This window comes from Parus major, chromosome 1 (assembly GCF_001522545.3).
Source record: "Parus major isolate Abel chromosome 1, Parus_major1.1, whole genome shotgun sequence".
NCBI classification, from domain to species: Eukaryota; Metazoa; Chordata; class Aves; order Passeriformes; family Paridae; genus Parus; species Parus major.
In genome coordinates, this window is record NC_031768.1 from 96865975 (window position 1) to 96889988 (window position 24014).

General features: G+C 40.9%; 1 protein-coding gene and 1 long non-coding RNA gene across 5 annotated transcripts in view; one reads left to right on the forward strand and one right to left on the reverse strand.

Moving 5' to 3' along the window:
- The first annotated feature begins 155 nt into the window (after nucleotides 1-155).
- The window catches only part of LOC107205880, a 24555-nt gene continuing 696 nt past the window's right edge, over nucleotides 156-24014 (forward strand). The window contains exons 1-6 of one of the 4 annotated variants that reach the window (XR_004499440.1): nucleotides 156-1325; nucleotides 11579-11696; nucleotides 12759-12859; nucleotides 18031-18208; nucleotides 21096-21318; nucleotides 21725-22987. This is a non-coding gene — a long non-coding RNA (uncharacterized LOC107205880). Of the gene's footprint in view, nucleotides 1326-11578; nucleotides 11697-12758; nucleotides 12860-18030; nucleotides 18210-21095; nucleotides 21319-21724; nucleotides 23366-24014 lie in introns of those variants that run through there. The other 3 variants (XR_004499438.1, XR_004499442.1, XR_004499439.1) reach the window with 3 other exon arrangements.
- Nucleotides 16725-24014, reverse strand: part of IFT57 (intraflagellar transport 57) — a 13438-nt gene continuing 6148 nt past the window's right edge. Inside the window, exons 6-11 of the mRNA XM_015630941.3 lie at nucleotides 23360-23482; nucleotides 21219-21290; nucleotides 20491-20622; nucleotides 19525-19587; nucleotides 17696-17762; nucleotides 16725-17165 (exon numbers count right to left, since the gene is read on the reverse strand). Coding sequence (XP_015486427.1) covers nucleotides 16987-17165; nucleotides 17696-17762; nucleotides 19525-19587; nucleotides 20491-20622; nucleotides 21219-21290; nucleotides 23360-23482 — 636 coding nt within the window. The 3' untranslated portion in view covers nucleotides 16725-16986. The remainder of the gene's footprint in view (nucleotides 17166-17695; nucleotides 17763-19524; nucleotides 19588-20490; nucleotides 20623-21218; nucleotides 21291-23359; nucleotides 23483-24014) is intronic.

Sequence of the window (24014 nt, forward strand, 5' to 3'; positions counted from 1 at the left end):
ACGCACAGCGCAGAGGGTCGCGATCGGGGCCGGGTAAAATGGCTGCCAGGGGAAGTCTTTGGGCTCCAATAAAAGGGGAAGCGTTGACAGGCTGACTCTTCCACCGCTTAATTGATTGCGAAAGATCTTGATTTTTTGGAGGTGGGCAGGGCCGCGGCCCGGCGGGGGCGGGAGGGGATAGAGGGAGCGCTTTCGGTTTTCCCCGTCTCTTCCCCTTAGTCAGCTGACGCCGGGGGCTGAGGGCATCCTCCTTTGTTGCTAAAGGCCGGTGGGAGACCGGCCGTGCCAGGACTACATTTGCTCCTGGCTGCAGTCATATGCGCTAAGTGCAAGTCAAACACAAGGTGTTCAAAAACACTGAAGAACTTGTAAGTCATCAGTTGTTGCATTTCATTTAAAAGCGAGGATAAATGCTCCGTTTTCCTATGTTTGCGGTAATACGTACAATTGACTATTTCAGCAAATGTTTCAAGGAGGTTTTTTTTTTGTTTTTTTTTTTTTTCAGGGGTAGCTCTTTTTAGAACTTTTAATGTAGAGTTGTTTTAAAATTTTGAATCTATGCATACTTTGTTCTCAAACATATGTGTTGGTGAGGCATTAAAAAAAGGACTGTTAAATATATTTGGGGATCACACCTTTATGTACATTTATAGATGTGTATATATTTACAACGTTCTTACAAGTCCCAGAGTTCAACAGAGGATGAAAGCCAGGGCAGAATCAAAATTCTGTGAGAAACTGAATTTCCATAGGTTTTGTGTCTCATATGGATTTACTGCATTTATGGGGGTTTGCAACATTTATATTGACTTTATATTGGGTAGGTCTACCCCATAAACACCCCCCCTGCTTCCTGAGCCTCTGTTCTCTTAAATTCTCTCCCAGCCCTCCCTAAGTGATTAATGGGTACCGATGCCTTGACTGCCGCATTTGTTTCCTCCAGATATTCATAAAGCACTCAGACATCCTCCAGCATTCAAGTTTAGTAAAAAGCCTTGAGCTGTGGGAGCCATCAGACTCGAGAAACGATGGAGGGGGCTGGCACAAAGCTGCTGATCCTGCTCCTGCCAGACTGACTCAGATGATGTTCTCTGGAGGCCAGAAGAGATGAGCTGGAGCAAAGGGTAGCAGGGAAGACATGTCTGCGTCAGCCGTAGCTCATATCTGTGTTTGTGCCCTGCGTGCCAGCACGCTGATAGCCACAGGCACTGGGGTCCCCTCTGTGGGGAGCTGCGCAGCATTTTCTGTAAGAAAACCAGGGATGCTTTCCGGCTGCAAAGAGGAGAAGGCTACAGCTGCAGCACGCACTTGTCCCTGTTGCTAAGGTAACACATATCACACCCACGCTGGCCTAGAAGCAAAACAGCGCGCATGGGAAATTTCGTAGGGCCAGGAGCCTCGCGTGGGAGAGCACTGCTTTTTCAGGTGCTGCTGCCTCCCATAGTACTGAGCCGGGTCTCACAAATCCCTCAAAGATAACTCTTCGCATGCAGTTTCCCTGATTGTGTTGGAGGTTGCTATGCCATCCAGCTAGGTGTACACCTGAAATACTTTGTCTTGTAATGCTCTGCCTTCTGCTGCCAAGAAATGTCTGCAATGACTCTGCTTGCTGATGGTTTCGGGCAGCAGGACTGTGCAGCACAAGGCAGTTCAGATGCCCGCTGAAACAAAGGTTAGGCAGCTCTGCTTTACATTCTGAAGCAGGAACACAGAGCAGCCCCTGCTGTAATAAAAGAGCTGCATGCTTTTAACCACTTTCCAACATCGCTCTTGTTTTGCCCAGCAGTGCATGCTGTAGGTCACAGAGAAACACATCTCAGCAGCTGTGAAAAGCACATCCCCAATGCCAATTTGTGTTTAAGTCCAAGTGCTCCAAAAATAAGAGGTTATATATTTTGAAAATTGCTTGAGTCTCTCATTTATGACTTCCAAGGCACACTTCTAGTCTTTAAATTAAGCAACTTATTTTATTACCGCTACTAGGCACAGATCTGCCATTTTATACTGGTTTACATCCCTTTGGAGTGCCATTGATCCCTCTCTGGGGTCAGCAAGCTGTGACAGGCACGAGTCACATACTAAAGCCTAAAAATGTACAGGAGGCAGCGACTGCTGTGGCTGGCAGGAAGCTGCTGAAGAGTGACATAAAAGCCTGAGTGCCTAAAGCAAAGGGTGTCAGTAGCTGTGATTTGTCAAACTGACTGTGAGAGCTGTCTCCCTTGGCAAGAAATGCAGTGGCCAGGCCTTCATCTGTGTTCCTGGACTCACTCACCACAGGTACCCTACCCTAACACAGAAACCACCCACACCCAGAGCTCACAAGGCAGCAACGTGATGGGTAATACCTTGTTCTCCCTCAGGCACCAAAAGGATTCACAGAGGAGCATTTTATCCTTTTCGCTTCTGATCTGGAAACCTAAGGATGCCGAGGTTAAATGAACTGACTAAGGTTGCATAATTAGCCAGTGGCAGAGCTGAGAATAGACACCATCTCCATTTTTCCAGGCCTAACATCTAACTCTCAGGCCCTTCTTGGAGGCATAGGCAGGCTAGCAAAACTGTATATCACAGCTGTATAGAATATGACATTTTTAGAACAGACTCAATCCTGAACTTACTACAGCTCTAATAAAATAAAAACAAACCAAAACCAAACCAAACAAAAATACAGGAAAATATTAAAAAAAAAGGAAAAGCATCAATATTTTCTTTTTACAGTGCTCCTGCATGGGTAAGAAGGTAAAAATGGAATTCGAGTGACATTTATAAATATTAATGGACTTCTAAGCACTAGCACATTAAACAAGTTCCCAAGGGTCAAAGCCTGAATTAACTTTGAGTAATAGTTGCTGAAGACCTAGGCAAAAATAAAGCAATGCTGTGAAGAAGTGTTAATCTTTCACAGATGTTTGGTAGGGCTAAAATGCAGTCATTTGTCCTCCATTTCAAAACAAACTATTTTAGGGAAACAGTGCTTCTTTCATGCTCCCAACCCTCCCCTTCTTTGCTTACACGCTTTCTACTCTTGCGTATATGAATGCATTTTTTTGCAATTTCCTTTCAACTGCTGCTCTAGATGCTGGGATTTATCAGGCAATTTAGTAACCTGAGTGAATTAGTGGGGGAATGTGGAAGAGAAGAAATCCTGTTCAGTCTTGTTCAGCAGAAAACACTCTGGGAAAGGTTCAACTAACAGTGAGACAAGGGGGGTGAAACTCCAGCCTGGGAAACTCTCCGGCCTGAGGGCTTCTGAACGCAGATTTGTGTTCCAGGTCACTGAACCCCTGCTGCAGACCACAGCTGAGACAGCTGGGCAGAGCAACCTAGGGGTTACCTGCAGCTGCCCTCCACTTACATAAGACCTGGACAACTGGATCAGGTTATTGACAAGCCAAGAGGAATTACATGTCATGGTAGCTAGGCAGTGAAGATGGTGATCTGCTTTCACTTTAGGCAATTTGCTCCTTCCAAGAACGTCCTGGAATGGTGAAGCACTATGTATCATTTCATGGAAAGGTTCAGCTAAGCTACTCAATTCTCAAGGGTTCTAGAAACCTCTCATTTCATGCAAGATTCACTCGAGAGAGGGTCATTTTTTCTAAAATATTTAAGGAGAAATGTTCATAGCTTTGAAGCTGTTTAAAGACACGACTTCCGATGCAGTGCAAGTCAGAGTCTCGTTTGATGTCAGAGAGAATTAAGCTCTACCTGTCCTCAAATATCTGGCTCAGTCACCTAAATGCATTTACAAAGCTGGCCTTAGCAGCTTTCATTAGTGGCTGGCAGGTCTCTGAGCACAAAGAACACACTGTCCTCCACACTACGAGTCTTTGCTAGCAGTGCACCCATTATGTTCAATTAGTCGAAGCATGGAGCATATGCTGACCGTGCCTTGCACTTTGCCTGTCTGTCCTGCCTGGGGGCACCTACCAGCCCAGCCCAGCCACCACCCAGGTTCTGCAGCCTGCAAGTACAGGCCCAGGGCAACACAGTGCCACTGCCTGCATCAACACAAGATCCCTGAATCACAGCTGGCAGAAAGAAGGGCTGTGCCTGCTCCCCTCTGCACTGCAGCAGCCACAGCCAGTGATGGCCCCTAGGAAATCACACCCATGGACAAGAACAGTATGTTTTGTGAGATGTCTGCAGAGACACCCATGCCCACTGACTCTCCAGTGCTGCAGACTGGTTGGCTGCCTGCTTTCAGCCAGGATGGGCTGAGGATTAGCTGAGGCCTCCCAGACTTCCTCAACATGGCACACTCTCAGTGTGGTCTTGTGCTTTGTACTCTCCCTCCTTCTCTTCCTTAGCCCCAACCCAGTCTGCTGCTGTCTTTCACGAGATCCATAGAAATATAATTATCATGGAGATGTCTGCCTCTGGCAGTATTTTTTTTCTTTGGAAATAATTATAATTGGCTGTGGCAGTTAAAAACTTATCGGTATAGACAGATGACAGACAGTACAATCACATAAGCTTCCCTCTGAGAAAATAAAGCTAAAACCCATTTATCATCCTGGATGGAAACAAAAGGTCTTCCTTTGAAGAGTCAGGCTGTGAAAACACAAAGAGAAGACTGTTATGCCCATGGATTAAATCTGTGGTACGTAACCAAGTACAAGCAGTCCATTTGCAGCATGATGATACTGTAGTAATTATCACTGCTTTCATCTGAGAAATACCTAGATGGGAACATATCAGCCCACTCAGAGGCAGAAACTGAGGTCCCAAGAGGATAATTAAGACACAACTACCTGAAGAGTGACTGTACCAAAAACACAGAAAAAGTAAGTATATTCCAATAGTGTCTATAAGGGCTCCTTGCATGGGGATCCACTACTGGACATGATCACTTATTCCTGGAGTAAGTCATTAACTGCCCTCTCCCAGAGACCAGAAAATTTTGATTCCTAGGTATATCTCCAAAGCACAATCTCCTGGGACCATCTTTCCTGTGGCAGCTCACATGCCATCCCAGGAGGAGTCCATGTTGTCCTCAGCTTCCTAGCAGAGCCCAGGCAAGGACTGTGCAGTCCTTAGAATCATAGAACCGTTTGGATTGGAAGATCATCTTAACGATCTTCTAGTGCCAACTCCCACCACACCCCTGCCACATACAGTGACAGCTTCCACTAGACCATGGTGCTCAAAATCCCATCCAACCTCGTTTTCAGCACTTCCAGGGATGGCACATCCATAACTTCTCTGGGCAGCCTGTTCCAGTGTCTCACCATCCTCACAGTTAATCTCTTCTTAACATCTAATGTAAATCTCTCAGTTTAAAGTCATTCCTCCTTGTCCTATCACTACCTGCCCTTGTCAGTAGTCTCTCTCCAACTCTCTTGCAGGTCCCTTTAGGTACTGGGAGGCTGCTCTAAGGGCTCCCTGAAACCTTCTTTTCTCTAGGCTGGACAACCCCAACACTCTCAGCCTTGTCCTCCCTCTATCTTGGTTCAGCAGCCTTCAGTCTCCAACTGGGCAGGATAATCCAGCCACCCTACACAAAGTCTTTTTTTGGCATTAATTTTTTGCAAATTATTTTAACATCTGGCCCTTCTTTGGCCTGAATGGTTTCTAATGGCATGCAGGTTAGCAGTCCTTTATTTTATTCTCAATGCATCCAAATTCAAGTTGGGTGCAATTGGGGAGGTAAGTGGGAGGGCTTCTCTCAGTGCTAATTTAAAACAATCCATAAGAATTCCTGAGATGTTTTTAAGCAAATGAAATCTGGGTGAGGAGAATGGCTGTCCTGTGGAAGCTGCTGACTACTCGGTACATATGAACAGATGATAGCCTCAAATTCCACAAGACATGCTTGGATCTAATGGTATTTGCAGAGACACAAAGAAAAATACTGTTAGCATGCAACCAGTTGTTGTATGGGAGAGGGATGAGAAGGGAATAGAGAGAAGGGAGGATGGGAGAGATAAGGACAGAGAAATACCAGAAACAGAACTGCACAGAATGTTTTCTCTAAGTTTAGTTCTCAGGATTACAGACAGTCCACCAATAATTTCACTAATTGATATGCCTCATGTGCAGCCACATTAATGTCACAACTATGTCACTTGGCCAAGTGCTTGATTTCACAGACAAACTCTTCCACTTTGGATGAGATTGTGGATGGTTTCTATTTTTTTAATTTTTTTAATAGTCTTCTTGGCTTCCAACAGCTTTGCCTGGTTAAATTTCCCCTTCTAGCTAAAAAAAGAAATTAGACTGATCTCTTTTGGCAGCTGTGAAATGGTTGCATATTGAGTATGCTTTCTTGATAAGCTTGCATGAAATGGAATTGGTTTTCTTTTGATGGATACACCCCTTTCAGCACAATGTCCCCACAAGATTAGCAAGTGTTTAATTTTTTTAGAGACTTTTTATTTGCATGTTATGTCATGTATGCTACTTCTGTAGAGCATTGAGTGGCACATGAAGCTGTTTGAACAGGGAGACTGAACTGACTGAGGAGTTCCCCAGTGAGTGTGCAACATGATTTGTGATGATGTGTAGCTTGCTAGCCAAAAAGCTTTAGTTGATGGCAAGAACTCTGTGAGATTTGGGCCAAATTCAGGTGCTGTAGAAAATATGAACTGGCTGTGCTGGGTCTGACTTAAAAGCAGTTTGGCCCCATGTTCTGTAGGGAAAGCACCTAGATATGGGTGCCTGGGGACAAGGGAGGACTTATGCAATAGTCCTTACTTGCTTAGGTCCCCAGCCTCCGGTCTGTTTTAGCTCAGACTCCCTGAACTCCTGCTGTCTGCATACAGTAGAGCCCACAATGGAGAGAGAGAAGAGGTGCAACTTGCACTGAAGACAATAGATATTACACTGAAAAGCACCGTGGGTGAATGTGATTGCTCCAACTTCTTGTATGGTTATGTACGTGAGCCTTAGCCTGTGCTTCAGTGCAATGCTATTATTAAGAATAAAATCAATGAATGACAATGGAGATGTTCCAAGATAACAGCAAAAAGGCCAAAATGAGTATAAAAGGGTAATACTATTATGCAAGATCTTTATTATATCTCATAATATGAGATAAAGTGGCTGGCATTATTATTATAGTAGTATGAGATAAAGTGGCTGGCATTCTGCCATTCTTTTCCCCAATATTTAATTTAGCCATGAAGGTCTTTCAAAATTATATTCATGAGAATCCAGAGGGGAGTGACCAGCAAGGAATCTATTCTGTCTTGAAAGTAAAAGCTTTTGCAAGGTGGAGGTAGGATCATTTAATTGTTTCTCTGACAGAACCTCTCAAGAATAAATTCAAATATAAGAAAAATTAAGTACTGGAATAATTAGCAGAGTATTTTAGTTTTAGTTATTATGTACTGTTTGCCTGCCTGCATGGTGGAACTTTTCAGTACTGGTAGGACCTAATAATGGCTGATGGAGAACCACAGACTGGCACTGCAGACAGCAGCTAGACCACCAGTGCAAGCCGGTTGCACATTGCCAACAGAAAATTCCCCAATGCCCTCCTTTCCTCTGTTTCCCATTCTTTTGTCTTCTCAAGGGGCTGCTGAGCTGACTGCATGGGATGGGTGGGCAGAGGGGGCTCCTACCAAATCAGTTTTCAGCCCGATCTGTGAGCTGTTCCTGCTAATCACACTGCTGTGCATTGGCAATTCCTGCAGGGAAGTGATAGAAATGTGCAGATGAGGAAACAAAATGGGCAGCTTCTCATTAGCTCAGCTTATCCCAGCAGGAAAGCTGATGTGCCAGGGCCATGTTTCCTTTTTCCCTCTCTAACTGTCCGGCAGAGCACTCCACCTCTGGACAGGCTTCATCCCAATGCCTGCCTGTACAGCCGAGCAGCTCTAAAGAGCTGGGACTGCCAGGGTTTTCAGGGCCTGTGTAGGCAAGACTACAAGGCACTGCCATCTCCAGCTCGGTGGATTCCTGTGGGGCCAGGAGTCTTCCCAGGCAGACTGGCCCAGGCCCAGGACACACAGACATATGGTTGCTCTATGGCTCTGGGGCAGGATGCCAGGGACAGGCAGAGCTCCAGCTGAACCCTAGCTAGAACTCTGCTACTGGTTTATACAGCATTGTGGCCTCCTCATGTGGACATTTTTCCACCTGAATTTAGTTACACATGAGTATTGTCAACCAACTTGTCATCACAAGTCTTCAGTTTGGAGTAGGGACAAAGAAGAAACAAGGATGAAATTAATTTTCCGAGTTACATGGAGTTTAAATTTAGCTTATGACTCTCCTCATGAAGCAGGTCTCCAACAGATGCTCTTTTCAACTAAATTTTATTTAACTATAACTGTCTTTAAACCTGCCTGAAGTGATAATTGTGGGTTCTGCCTTTTGACACCAGACTTGAACTTGCAAACAGGAAAATAAGGGAAGTGTTCAACAGGAACTCTGCTGGAGGTATTACTTGTCAACTGAAAAAAACTGTAAAACAGCTCTAGTTTTGTTTGAAATTTCCCTATTACTTGTGAAAATTATACCAAACATGCAACATTAAATAATTAAATCCTGTTTATCTACCAATTAGCAGCAGTTAAGTGCAGCTCATCTCCATAAAGAAAAAAAAAAAAAAAAGCAAGAGGGAAAACAGTGCCCTGGAAAGGGTTACTTTAAGAATTTTTTCCCCCTTCTCCTCAAGGCTGTAGCCAAACAAGGCTTGTAGTTGTTACGGGCACGGCCTTGCTTGTACTACTGCAAGAGTTTACACCACGCTTAACTGTTTCATTGTGGCTGCAGCAAATAATGCAGTATCTCCCTGCAGAACAGTGGGAACTGCTCCAGCTATTCAGAGACCAGAACTGGAAGAGCTGCTAACAAAGGAGGTTTATGTGGAAACCAACACTATTCCCGCATACTCAGCTCACTGGTTTCTGTCTTCCTCCTCCTCCCCCCTTCCTCTTCTTCCGTTTAGAATTTCCTTTGCTTGTGTATGTTTCTGAAGTGGCATAGACTCTTGTCCTCACCTAACCTTTTACCTCCCCCCTGTTTTTTCTCCTTATTTCTTCTTGTAGCTTTTGGACACCAAAGGTAGCTGTGGTAAACAAGTTTGTTTGGGGTTGTTTGTGTGCGTGCATAGGCTGGTGGGAATGTCCCGTGACTTATGTAAGCTTACATTAAGGCTGTAGAGAACTTCCATTTCTTATCAGTCTGTCCTCCTCACCCCAATACTTTTTACCTCTTTCAATGAGCTGCACCTTTTTCTTGTGTGCTTTTCTCTCACTTTTCACTCTCATAGCAAATATGCTCATTCCAGTGCTATCTTCTTCCTTGCTGGCTTTTCTCTGCTAATGCAGAAATCCCTTCTGCATGACAGAAACATGCTTCTCCACCTACTGATGACTTTTCCCATGCAGCAGCCTTACCACTTCCTTTAAGGATTATTTCTCTGCATGGGCATGTCCAATTGTTTCTTTGTGTTCCCCAGCTTTTGTCTTCCAAGTCTGTAATCCATAGGAATGGTCACTACCACCATCTTTAACTTTGCCCTTCTTCACTCTGCATGCTGGTACTGTTGGAGATACCTGTAGGGTCTCAGTTCCATTTTCAGCTCTCTTCAAGGCAGAGGGTATATGGTCTTCAAGTCAGGCTGAAGCACTTGAAAGCACACCACTGGAAGCAACACCTTTCTTTGCCTGAAACAACTTTTTGTAGAAGTCTAGAGTCACCTCCTTCTGATAAGGTGACATGTATGCCTGGGAATTTTCTGGATAAGAGCAAGGTGTGGCTCAGTGATATAACTGCCTTGGCTGGTCATGTGCAAGGAACTAGGAGCAGCAGGAAAGCTTAAACACTGTGGTTTCCTGCATGTCCTGGTAAGTGTAATGCAAAACAGCCACTCAAAATAGCAACTGTCACTTGAAAAATATGACTCATTTTGACACTCTTGGATGTTTTAACTGTATACCATTTGTAGGGCTCTAATGACTCAGTGTGAAGATTTGCCTGAACAGCTTGTGAAAGGCAGGTCAGTGCTAGAATTAACCTGAGTCCACAGCAGCTCTTCTAGGGAGATGGCCCTCAGTGAAAGGGGCCCCTGAGCACTGGCAGCTGTATTCCAACATAGGGTGAAAAGCACCAAGAAGAGACTTCCAGTACTAACCTGACCAGCCACTGAAAACAGATGCGTTTTTGTCTGGCTTTTGTTTTGAAATGGCCAATAAGAACAGATCAGCACTGGCACCATTGTCTATAATAAATGTGTCCTCATGCAGTGGAAGACTGTGGTGTGTTGTAAACAATCACAGCACTGAGTAAAGTATAATCGATCACACAAGTGCCACAAAGGATACATTTGCCAAAGCATGGTTTAAAGATTGGGATCTGTATAATAGAGCTGGCACACTTAAGACATGGTGAAAAGGAGCTACCAGCATTTTCTGGGATGAAATATAGGATGGATTGTCATAAAAAACCTTAATAACCCTTTACTGTTACTGCATTTTCTGCATCACAGTAAAGCCTTATCTGCTGCTTGTCAGAAGGTCCCTCACATTGATAAACTGGCATTTTGTATTCTGAGTCCCTAAAAAAATAACTGACATGTTTAATCTCAAATGCAGACTTTGTTAATGTTGAGCACTGAAAGATCTTCCTGTATGCTGTGGGTCTTGCTTATTGCTATATTCTTCAAGCTTTATGTTGGGGGTCACTCTGTTAAAATCAGGAATGGCAAATTTGGGTGTTTAGAGACACAGTATGTTGGCACAGGATAAAAATCTGGGTCCTGCAGGGAATATTAGAGCTTTCTAGAAGATACATTGTCTGGCCATACCTTCTTCCATTTCCTCTTTTCTTCCACCACTGAACAGAACAACTGTTCTTCATAAATGAAAGCTTTGCTCGTCCTCTCCAAACTTTATGCTGGTAAAGGTCAAGTTAAACTGCTTTGAAACTCTGAGTATCAATACAACTCTTTGTGGTGCAGATAAAAAGGATTTTTTTTCCCAGAATCAGGTGGTTTTGAAAGGTGTAACATAAAAATGTCTGTCCACCAGACAGATATAAATGATCCAGCCTAAATTCTGAGGCTTCAGGCATAAAGGTTATTGCATATAGAAAAGAGAGAGGCGGTGAAGATCTGAAAAAACATAGGTGAGGTAGGAAAGCCCATCCTTACTCAGAATGTCTAGCCTGACCCCAAAAACTAGTCAAGAGATCAATTCAAGAAGAATACTTGAGTTTGCAAACAGGTTCTGTTTTACTTTCTGCTGTTTGATTCATTCTGGGCACAAAAGTTACCACTTGGCTTCTTCACCACTTCTCCTCCCCCTGATTAGAGCAATCAATGGGATGCTGAGTTTTGATTAGCTGCTTTTAGCAGAAGGATGACAAGCGCCACGGTGTTCACCTCCCCTCTGTATGTACCTGTACTAGCAAATTCAGTCTTCTACAGTCTCCTACAGGAGACAAGCACTGTAGAAGCTGCGGTTTCTCTGACAGGAAGTGGGACCAGCTTCTTGCTTCTCATGTCCTGACACCCACACTGGATTGGTGTCAGCAGTGGCTGCTCACTGGTGGCACTCCACAGAGACACACCGAGTCAGTTCCACCCAGCTTAGCAGATGCTCAGACTGACCACATCCGTTACATTCAGGTCATGTTGTCAAACTTCCAATTACTTGGAGGGAAACATCATTACAGCAGACTGCACTGTGTACTTCAGAGAGATGAAGATCAACTAGAAGCAACAAATGGAATATAACTAAGCAAAGGTATGTTTTGTACATTTAAGCCAAGATAGTATGGAAGTGCTTTTTAAAGGAAGCTCTTTGATTCCACCCATATGAATTTGTTACCTGTATATCGGAGAGAAAATGGAACAGGCTTTCGGTTGTTTATTTTCTCTAACACAGTCACCTGCAATTCCTTTTTTTGATAAGAGTTCTCACAAACCCAAACATACTAACAGGTACGTCCTTATTCAAACAAAACTCAGCATACTGGACTACTTATAGAAAAAACCCTCCAAACCTGCCACACGTAGAGTATACTCTTCTATCTCAGGAAAAGTCTTCTCTGAACAGAGTTTTTTATTCTTTGTTGTCAATATTATATAGTTGAAGATGATGAAAATATTCCAGAATGTTTTACTGGAGTTTATAGGCACTCTACAGAAGGCTGTAATGAAATGGCTGCTGGACACGTTAGTACAAAATTAATGAGTGACACTTTTAAGATCACAGTTTTCATTGTTTTTACTGTTGTTAGACAGCATTTGATAAATTCGGCAGAAATCCTTCCTGCCATCATACCAGGAACTTGCGCACCTCCTGTAACAGAGGAAACAATGTTCAACAGATGCTGTCAAACCTTTTGAAACCTGCATCCTTTTCTTGGCACTAGTTTCCAGGAAAATTTCACAAACACCCTGTCCCTACTGGTCTGACTACTGGCTTGTATTCTTTCCCAAATGGATTCTTCGAAAGAAGGCAAAGTGCTCATGGACAAGCCATGCTCTAGAAGGATAGGGACAACTCTAAAACTTTACAAGAACACTGCTACCAAGATACAACAAGAAACTTCTGCCCAAAAACCAGAGGATGGATGGGACACTTTTTTGTCCAGGGGATGCCTACACTCTACAGTTTAATTCTTTGTGTTACTATTGAATAACATTAAGGTGTCATTGGAAGTATTGTCATTCTTTGAAAACCACAGAAAATATTTTTGAATGAACAATTTGAGTTAGTGTGTTACCAAGAGGAATATTATTAGAAATAATTATTCTGTCCTTCTGGCCTCAAAATATTTGCCTTTGTTGATTTTTACAACAGGATGCATGTGACACCTCAGCCACTTCTCGATGGAGTACCAGAATACCACTGAACCTAACTACTAAGACCAGGAATGAAAAAGAACAGAGTAAAGCTAGGCAGTAAGTGAAAGACGAGCATTATTCAAATTATTACTTACTCTCAGTAAAAAGCTCTCAACCCTGCTCATTCCAGTGTTGCGTGGGAATAATTGTGAAATGGTAGGGCTGTTACTAGGAGGCTGAAAGACATTTCCAGCAACACCAAGCCCCGGAGCAATAGTTAAGTATTAGCTAATACATGAGAAAGCCCTGGTAGTGGCATTTACTGAATGAAAAAATACATTGAAAGGAGGAAATGGCAGATGAAAATAACCTTTACTGTCCCCAAGCCTTCTGTGGAAAGTCCCCACCTATGAGCTGTATTCATGCAGAAAAGCCAGTGCTCATACCCTCTGTTTACTTTAACCTCACGGGGACTGATTAACTTCTCCTGAGCCTTATTTCACGCCTTTGCCAGGTATCACCCAACCATTTCCTAAGCCATGAATCCATCCACAAGCAAACGGAAAGCAGCGAGGCTGCAGGAAGTAGGCCAGGGTTTCCACAGGCGTGTTGTTGTGCCGCTGGTTCCAGCCCCGGGAGAGGCCAGTGTGCGCGCAGGCCCGTGCGCATGCACGTGCAGCTGCCCTGTGGGGGTACACTGCAGCATTGACATCTCCGCGCGGGCACGCGGCCAGCGTGGCAGCACAGCATCAACCAACTCCTTCTTTTTCTAATTAACATTTGTCAAACTTGGAGAGAAGCCCAGGATGCAAAATTTGGATGTAAAATTCAAAGAGCACAGAAGCTGGAAATGTTCACATACAGGCTCTTCATTTATGCTTAGGTTTTTTTTATAGGTCACGCACAGATGACTTACTTGCTCTTACTGTAACTTACAATTAGGAATACAGTGATTTTTTTGTATGTCTTAGTGCACAGTAGAACTCCAAAATAAAGCAGCAAAGCTTACTAGTAGGTGGACATAAAGGTTTCCCCTTTTAAGAAAAAATTTTCTCTGAGCTTCTTCTTTTGAGTGGGTGAAGAGGGGAAGGCCTTTAACGCCATCAGCAGACAGGAGTGAGAATATTTTGACCAGATCTGGAAGTTGTTTATAACAGTCATTTCTTAAACTCATGTGAACTCATTCAGCTTTTTGCACAGCACCCAGCAATGCAAGTTCAAATGATTAATGTGTCTCAGTGCTGAAACAATAAATTCTCAGCATATGATTGAAAGCCAGTTTTAAACTCTTGCGATTTCAGGGTTCAGTCACCAACTCTATAGAAGGTTCTCTGTGAGAGAAATTGATTAAAAGGTAAAAAAACAGCTTTTTGCACTTTTTATCAGCCCAGCAATTCATGCTATCTGCTGACATAAGAGGAGATTGGGCAGTGGGGTATTATATTTATTAAAGTAAAAAGGTAATGCATATAATCACTCTCAGATATCCTAAATGGCCTATAAACAGCACCTCTGATAGAGTACCTAGCACTAAGGCTAGTGCCAGTTCCCAGCAGGGCACTTATATCCTAGCCTAGACAAAAGACAGGGAAATAAGACATTGGGCCATGTTCAGAGGTATTTCAGAGCTGAATAAACCCTAAGAAGTAATATACTACAAGTGTTCCTTTCCTGGAGCTTTGAAGAGTACATGCAAGAGAGTGAGCTGGCTACTGATGAGCCTTCCTCAACAACATGTTTCCAACAGCCAAGTGTCAGCTCATACCAGGGCCACATACAAGACTCAACTATTGCAGTCCTCATGGCAAGGACAAAACCCATGGCTTCTCTAACCAAAGTGAACAAATGAGGCTCCTTCTTTCTCTCTCTGCACAATTTCTGTGCCTGTCTACAGCCAGCTTCTACTAGGTTTCTAGGTAAAAACTGACAGTGACACTTTGCCTCCATGCTGGTGTTCCAGAGAAGTGAAAATGTTGAGACCTTGGAAGAGGATGGCTGTATATAGAAGTTAATTCTTGTGAATAGTCCTTCTTTCATAAATTCTCTCTAAAAGAAGATAACCTCTTGTATAAAACAGCTTTATGTGCATCCTACTAACTTAGGGATATCTTTGTTTTGTTGGTCTTATGTTCTGACACCGCATTAGATAATGAGCAGTGCAGGAAGTAATGTGAACCAAGTGATTTAATTTTAATGTGGCTTCTGCTTCTCACACTGATTGTGCAGAGGAATAATTACACAGATCATTGCTTCTCTAGAAGGGCCTTTCAGGCTGCTTGTGACAGGCCTCACTGCTCTCCTCTGCTTTTAAAGAAGATGGTGTGGCCACTGGCCGGAGCAGTAAGGCTGCTTTCAAAGCAGCCTTTTACTGTCTCAAGGGACAAATGCCACTCTTTGCTGGATGACAATTAAAGGGCGTGTATCACTCCTGAGATAACAACAGAAGTGTTCTACTTAAACTAAGGCAGTTTCAGACAGTATGGTAAAAATAATGTAGATCAATTCCAGATAATTAGCACACTATTTTAGAATTACTTTGGCACAAAGGAGGCTTTTCTTCCGGAGATTTTTGTCACATTAGAGGGTTTTTGGCTATGCTTGTCTTAAGAGATTCACTTCTAATGGAATAAGAAGCTCAGTTCATAAGGAAAGGTTTTTGATTAATCATGTTTGTTATATTACCATGAAGGAGGAGTTTTTTTGAGGAAAATATTTACATAAACAGCATTTATACAACACAACATTGCAATCCAAAAGCGTCAGTGAGCTGCTTTGCAGGCAATGCAAAAGGGAGTTGCTTTATCTTAAGCTGAAGTAAAGCCACTGTTAAAGTAAATATGCAGAAGCAACAGCACCTAACAAAGGGAACATGAATAATAACTTTTCTAATTTCAGCTGAATGTGGGAGGATATAGGTAGGCAGCAAAAGGAGCTGGAAAGCAATTTCCAATGTGATTCATAGAGATTTTCAGCAGTGACTTGCACAGGTAAATTTTAATAGTCGACACTTACAGATAGCTTTTCACTTATTAAAATCCAATAGGTTTAGGGCTTTTTCTTTTTGGCAAATGGAATACTGAAGCACAACAAACTTACACTGGCTCATAACACTGACTGTGTCAAGCATCTTGACTTTCAGACACAGAACTGATCCACTGATTCTGCAAAATACTGCTCGCGTTTAAGCGAGAGAAATTATTTGTCAGGTGAATGGAATAGCCTGCAGAAGTTAGGTGAGGACTTTAATGCCACTGGCATTGTACTAATATCGTTCACGGCTCATGAGCAACCAGAACCAAAAGGATGTACTAGTACTTTAATAAGGTTATTTCTTTGCTCCATACTCCTTCATTACCACTACCATCTAGAATCACTCCCTACCCACACATTTACTAAGACAAAGCAAGCTCCCTGATGCCATTACATTCCCAACCCCTTCCTCCTACATTTTTCTTCTCATTCTGTATTACTAAACTAGATTTGGCAACATTTTCCCTTCACAGAAATCAAAAGTGGGTGTTCTGACACAAGAACAGAAAATAAGAATAATCCAAATTATGTCCACAGAGCTCCTCTAAATACTATAAATGAAACCAGCATTTGACCCAATGCTAATATAAAGTGATTCTGAAACAGTGATGGCACATGGAAAAAAATTAGTAAGCCAAGAGCAATTTCCAAACAATACTTTTCACCTTCTTTGGTCTTATATAGATTTTGATATTGTTGCTGCTATTAGAGGAGTCTTGCAGCTACCAGTTTTGACCCAGCCTGTACTCAGAAAGGGTAATGCTGTATTATTTCAGTATCATCAATTAAATACTTTATCTAAATGTATGTTAGTGGCAATGACAGACATTTTACCTTGAAGTCTTTGCAAGCAATTTCCTTTCAGCACTGCAGAGTATCCAGATTACAGGCTGTCAGCATTGTTCTATAGACTTTCACACTATGTAACATTCTCCAAAGAAATAGAGACATCTTCACTAAAAAGAATTTATTAGTATATTTGGAAGAGATATGCAGTAAATCTTTACAGCACAAAACTAAACATGGCTCCCTCTTGAGTCCAAAGTGTGCACATTACTTCTTTTAAAAGTGCATCTTTTAACAAGCAGCTAGTTCAAAAGGAACAGGAAAAAAGAACATCATCTTACCCCAACAAAAACAAAATCTCTGAACTCACAAAAAGGCAAATGGTAGAAAACTGCATTTTGGGCAAATCAAGTCAGGTCCAACCAATTTTAATAGGCACCTACTGCAGCTTCTGGAATCACTGTTGCATGCATATCTCTAGCCATATTGGATTTCTCTTTCAGCTTTGACTGGAGCAATGTGTGTTCCATCACACCAATCTGTATGTCCATCTGAATAGTTTCTTGCCTCAATTTTGTTAAGGCCTGTTTAATCTTCACTAGAGGAGCTGTCCAAAAAAAAGATAAACAGTGCAACTCTGTCAGCCACTTAACACAAAGGCATTGTTTGCTGTACTTCACTCCTTAAAATTGAAGACTTGAATGAACAAAAGGGTGTTCTACTCTAAAGACATGATTGTACTGATACATCATTTTTAATATGCAAAACACTTTAAAGACAGAAATAGGCAATGACAATTTTGCTGTCTTCTTGATATCTAAGAGCTTCATAAAGATGTGCATCAACATTAAGACAGGTTTTTCAATGATGTGTTTTGCTCAGCTGAAAGCCTTATCCCCAAACCTGACTTGAGGTTTGGAAGAGAACTGAAGACATCTTCAGCAGGGTGTGAAAATATTACCTGTGAAAAGCTATTAAAATGTTTTGTGCCCTACATTTTGTTTCTAATCCCTTCCCACTAATATGATGCTGCTGCATCATTTTGCTCCTTGTAATTGCTCTCATTTCAATGAAGTACATATCATGAAACTGTCACCAAGAAAAAGGGTGTGCTGTCTGAAGCAAAAATGTACTTACCACCATCAGTCATACTGCTTCCTTTCTCTTCTGTTTCCTGCTTTACTTTCTCTAATGCTTCTGTAATCTTAAAATAGATTTTTTCTTAATTAAACCAGATCAATATCAAAATTTTAAAAGGTCTCTGCTGAATAACTGCTTTTATTTAAAAACTTAACTAATCCACCTTACTTGTTATATAAAGAGGAATGATTTCTCAAACATTCAGAAAGTTTTAATTTAAGTAAATTAATGTTGTAAAAAATTACAGAAAAAGGGTAACAACTTGACCAAACACCATGGTGCTACTAAAAATCTGTGCATCCTCAATAAAAACAACAATATAATTGTTTTAGTGTGACACTGGATGGAAGAAGAAAGGAACCAATATCTCTACAGATCAAGATTCATCAATGAATCGTGCCCACTGCCCTTCTGGAAGCATCAGAACTTCAGCATGTTACACTGGAAACCTGAGAAACAGCACTGCAGCAAAAGAAGGTGCAGCAGTCCAGCCTGCTGGCACTGGCACAGGTATGGAAAATCCATATATGAAGAACAAAAGTCTAGAAACCTGTCTAGCAACCAATTTGCCTTTGTAGATAATGAAAAAAAAGCAAATACATGATTCTAAAGTATAGCCAAGGTAATAATTCAATATTCTTGTACAATGTGAAAACAGCCCTCCATTAAGGCTTCAACAAGCCTTTTCAGCAACAGAAAGGAATCATTGTTGCATTGTTACTGCATACCTGCAGTGGTAATGGTATTGCCAGGTGGGCTGAGGTGTGATTGCACCTGAAAACAGATCAGTACTAAAGTCCCATGTGTCTGCTTTACCTCAGACACACACCACTGCACATACGTAGTTTGAAGGTTGCCAGCTAGTAACATATTCACCAATGTTTATCAGTCAATCAGGTCACAAAGCACACACTGTAAATCTGGAGTTATCACAACATACTTTTTCAAACTTACTTCCTTGAGAGTGAAAGAGAAAGCAGCTCGGATTCTGCAGAATTTGTACACTCAGAAATCTTAGCTAGAAAACTCATATTAAACCACTGTATTACCTATTACAGCTGCACTTGGTGATCACTGTAGGTCCCTTCCAACTCAAAAATTCTAATCTGTTCTAAAACATCTCAAACTTGTTGTACAATTTCTAACACATTCTTATGGTGTGACTTATTTTATGCAACTATTCCTGAGACATTATATTGTTTAATAAATAAAGTTGATTTCTAAAACCCAAATAGAGCCATTTAAAAAATTTCTGAATTGGATTAAGAGTTGAAGTATTTGGAAATCAGGCTGTAATTCTAAATGAAATGCCTTGAAATACTCAACATGGGGAGGCAGTTAGGAGACAGGAAATGTTTATTTAAATTTGTCAGAGCACCAATATAAAGGAAAATGAAAGTCCACAACAGAAAACCAGATTTAGGTAATAAGATCATTTGATGTATGGAAAAAATTACTGTTTAGTAAAATATCATTTTTAAGTGCCTGGAAGATAAAAACTTCAAATTGTTAATTTTAACTGAAAATAAGAATTAAGCTTTTCTTATTCAAAAGAATTTATGGGCATGATTTATTAATCCCCCATAATTCTAGGACATAGGTTATAAAATATAGAATATTTATCTTCATTTACAAACTGAACTCACATTTCATGAGTTAAAAATCAATGACAGCCTGGATTTAAAATTTAGGGACTGGAACTAGATCACCTCCCTCAAACAAAGAATAATCTTTAACAAGAGAACAAATCAGAAAGAACTAGTTTCATTAAACTGCAACCACTAAATGCCAACTCTCTGAAGACTGTTTTAAAAGATGTGTTTTACCTCAGAAAGCACTCTAATCCTTTCAGTTACTCCTCCACTTCCCTCCTGGTACTTCTCTTTAGCCTGGAAAGAAACATGTCTTTGCTGTAATGACAGAGTTGAAGAGATGTATGCAGACAGCTCAGAGAAAACTTCAAGACTTGCTCTCATATGTTTCAATTCCAGAAGCTCTCCCACAAAGCCCCAGTGTGGTTTACAAATGAGGACAGTCTTGAAACATCAGCCCCTGCAATGACTGTCATTCACTATCATGTGAAGCAGTAAATAGTCCAAATACACACTTGATAAGAACTATGCTTTCTAATCATTTACATTAGGAAAAAAAGATGAAGAAAATCTGCTATAATACAGAAAAGATTGAATATTGGAATCCAGAATAATACTTCATCAACAGTAAATCTTCAAGATACCTTAACAACGAGGCAAACAGAAGGTGCAGAGGTCAAATTTTGTTAGCTTTATTGTCAGCATGGCCACAACCAGGAGGGCTTGCCAAAAGGCAGACTATGATGCCTGCTAAACAGGGGATCAAAAAGCTTCTCAGATAGCACTCTGTTTGCATATAAAACTAAATGAAGCAAAGAAGTAATCAGAGTGCTTTGTGCACATTGGCACCAGTACTCAATCTAAGGGATGAATGCTGGACTGAGATTGTAGTTTTTCCACTCCTGACAGATGTGTGAACTTCACAGGGAAAGCAGAACTAGCAATTTACTAGCTGCTCAAGACTTACAACAGCTATACATAATACTAAGGCAAAACCATGTATTTTCCCCTGCAGAACAGTTGAATAAAAATTGCTAGTTTAGCTTAGGAAGAATGTAATCTGACAGACAATCAACATTTCCCCTGCTTTATATCTGACAGCGGAATTCATAGATAGCTCACCCCATGTCATCTTTGCCTCTACCCTCACTTAACAGCAAGTTAATACTGGAGAAGGCAACAACAAAAGATCAGCAGTACCTCACTCAGTAAGGCTTGTGCTGAACGGTATTCTTGAACCAAGTGCTCCAACTGATTGTTGATGTACTTTTCCCTGCTATTGATCTTTTCCAGTGTTCTGCTGATTTCATTATGGAGTTTGTCAAGGTAACCCTAGAAAATTACATTCTGTGGGTTGACACTATAGAGACAGTATGCAAAGAGTATCAAAATGGTGTGGTAGTTAAGAAAGGCTATGGAAGCCTACAGAGAGAAAAATAGTACAGAAATACCGTGTTTAGCCAACAAAAAATGATTCCCAATGTGTTCTGGTTTTCCCACCTCCAAAACACATAGTTCAGTCTTTACTGCTTCATCACTCTCCTCAATTAATTACAAATGTCAGTGTCAGTAAGTTACTGTAGCAACAGTATTTGAGAGTATTTTGGATTTTTTAACAGCACATTCAGATTGTATTATTCTACTTTGTCCTCTGTAGTCAGGATGTACTTAGGGTAAATGCATTCACTACTGGATCCTGATAGCCCTGTTAATCCTCACACATACATCTCTTTCCCACAAGGTATTTTGCCACTAGTACTGATTTTAATGATCATTGTCATATCTTTCCCTTTTTAATTTTACAGCAATAGCACAAATAAAATGAAGAAAAAAAAAAAAGACCAATTTAGTTCTTAATGCATCTCAAATAAAAGAGAAATTAAAAATGCTGTCAGATTAGTAAAATATTCTGTACATACAAGACATACCCTAGTTTCTTTCAAAGAAGAATCAATTCCATCCTTATGCTGATGCATTTGATCTACGTGAATCCTCCAATCCTAAAAAGACATCAAAATTAAAACACAGGTAAGTACAACTTCTATCTTTCTCTGGTTACTAAAAAACAGCGGGTATACAAGGTACAAGGCAGAGTCAGTTCTCTTTTATACTATTGCCATGTATCATCCTGCCACTGCCATGTTCATAGCCAGGGGCACTGGCTCAATGTGACACAATTTATAAATCTCCTAAATGTCACATGTGACACTCAGATCCATAAACAAACACCGACATCTTCACTGATACCATAGTAGCTATGCTTTTTAGAGTCTGATCTTCATGGAACTATTTCTGCTATAAACCACTCTGGGCACAAATACTAAAAATATTGATTGTAGCTGCACTAGTTCAGCTTATTCTTAGACAAAATGAGTGCTTTTGATGCCCAACACCTACCAGTTCTGGACTATCTGTTCTTTCCTTTCTATTTTAGCCCTACTGTTACCAGGAGAAGAATGGAAAGAAAGTGGCAGAAATACCAAAACTTGGTTTTGATAATGAAATACAATTAGAGGGGGAGAATTATTTCCAGCTTCAAGATCATAGGAAACATACATGGACTCGGGTGGGGTCTAAGAAAAGGTGCTGAGAATTGGCACTGCACACCAGGCAATGAGCCACTAGAGAGAATGTACTTAGAAAATGTACAGAGAAACCTGTTTTTCAGGTTTGCAGGAGACTCATGATCTCTTGTTGGTCTAGTGACAATCGTTCGCAATTTGCCAAACTTTGGAGTTTATATAGAAACAGCAGGCACACAAGCCACCCCCACTTCTGTCCAGGATTTTACAGTAAGTTCCAGTTTCTAGTGCCATTGATTAAACCATTAATACTCTCCTGGTACTACGTTTACATGCACAGCTTGGGAAACAGAATATGTTTTCTTGCAGAATGGAAAAAACACTTCTCTCCAATTATTTCTCAAAGAAGCTAGAAGAATAATCCTCTTTTCATGTTCATTTTGACATACTCCTTAATGCCAAGAGATGGTGCATTAAGCTGGAAGCTAGTAAACCTCAGATCCTACAGTGGCTTTAATTTTTCATGTATGTCTTATTAAGTTTTAATTCCTCACTGTGAGACTCAAGCATCATGTTCTCTGCAACAGATGGGTTTGCTAAGGATCACAGCAGAGTGGTTCGAGCCAGGCAATTCTTCACACAGAAAAATGCAGTATGGTGCAAGACAGGCAAGGAGCTCAGCAGACAGTTAAAGGTTTCTCCTATTTTTGGCAAGATAATTATCTTTCATTGTATTCATGTATATGTATTGTATTGCTATATCAGTGCTGCAGATTGCTCTAACACCCCAACTGCTCAGGTCACTGCAAATGAACAATTTCAGTGCTGCACTGATCTGTGTGTGCTACACAAGCTCCTAGAAAGAATGCTTATGGCAATGCCAGGAGCAGGTCCTAGGTTTGGACTTGCCAAAGATGGATGCCTACTTCTAAGCTGCTCATTCTAGACTCCTTGAAATAGACTGTGGAGAGAAATACACAATTCTAAGACACAATGAATTTCACCCTGAGAGAGTTGCCAAGACATGATGAGCAAAAGCAGTTGAAAAAATGCTCAGTTCTTTTCACAAAGCATAAGGAGAACTCAGGATGACTAGACCTATTGGATTGTCATGTAAAGTTCACCAAGAGGAATTCCACACAATCAGCCTGGTTGAAAAATGGAGCAACTGAAAGGTAAGATCATCAGCTGTCCTCCAGGAAGATATTTTAATAGTTGTTAAACTGAGCATATAATTTTTTTAGAAGTGTGAATACACTGGAAATGTCAGAGGACTGAAAAAAAATCCCCACTGAATAAATATGTAGAAATAAGGTGCCCTCTAAGCAGCAGAAAAAAAAAAAATATTGAAAAAACACCTTGATGAAAATTATTGCTTCTAGGATCAAAGTAACTGACAAAGGTTCAGACAAGGTAGCACTGGAGAGCCCATTAATCACAGGTCTTTTCATGACAAAAGACAACAACTGCAAACAGAAAGTAAACAGCATCGACTGAAATCTCATTTTAATCACCACATGTACACAGGCAAATCCATTCTTCCATACCTTATTGTCAGTCCTGACTATGACTTTCAGCTGTGGAAGCACACGCTCCACTTCCAGATTCCACTCTGCTGCATCTGTTGTGGACTGTAAAATCTCTTCTTGCTTTGTAGTATCACTCATGTTCTGTGTAAAAATCACAAACTTTATACATGAAATATCATTGTTATGCACAGTAAGAACTGTTAGAAACCACTATAATGGCTTGCAGTGTTAATATCAGAAAAAGATTTATATCCAGAATGATCTAGACTACAGATGAAACAGATTTCTTTAATGGCTTTCTTCGAATTCATAAAGATTTGGAATTAAAATAAGTACATCTTCTCATCATACATAAAACTGCTGACAAATAAAAGTATATATTAAGAAATTATAATACACTTCAGAAATGGTGTATATATGTAGGATTAAAATGTATTCAGGGAACTAATACCATGTTTCTGTAGAAGTCCCTACAAAAAAAATCTTGCAAATGTTCCCAGCAGCTCTTCAGTGACATTAGTTTAGAAATTGGCTGCACACTGTTCTCTAAAAATAGTATTAATATATAATATCTAGTATCTTATTCATTTCAAATGGGGTGTTTTTTCAAGACTACACAAGGATCTTTAGACTTAAACCCAACAGACACAAATTGCTGGTACAGATATAAAAA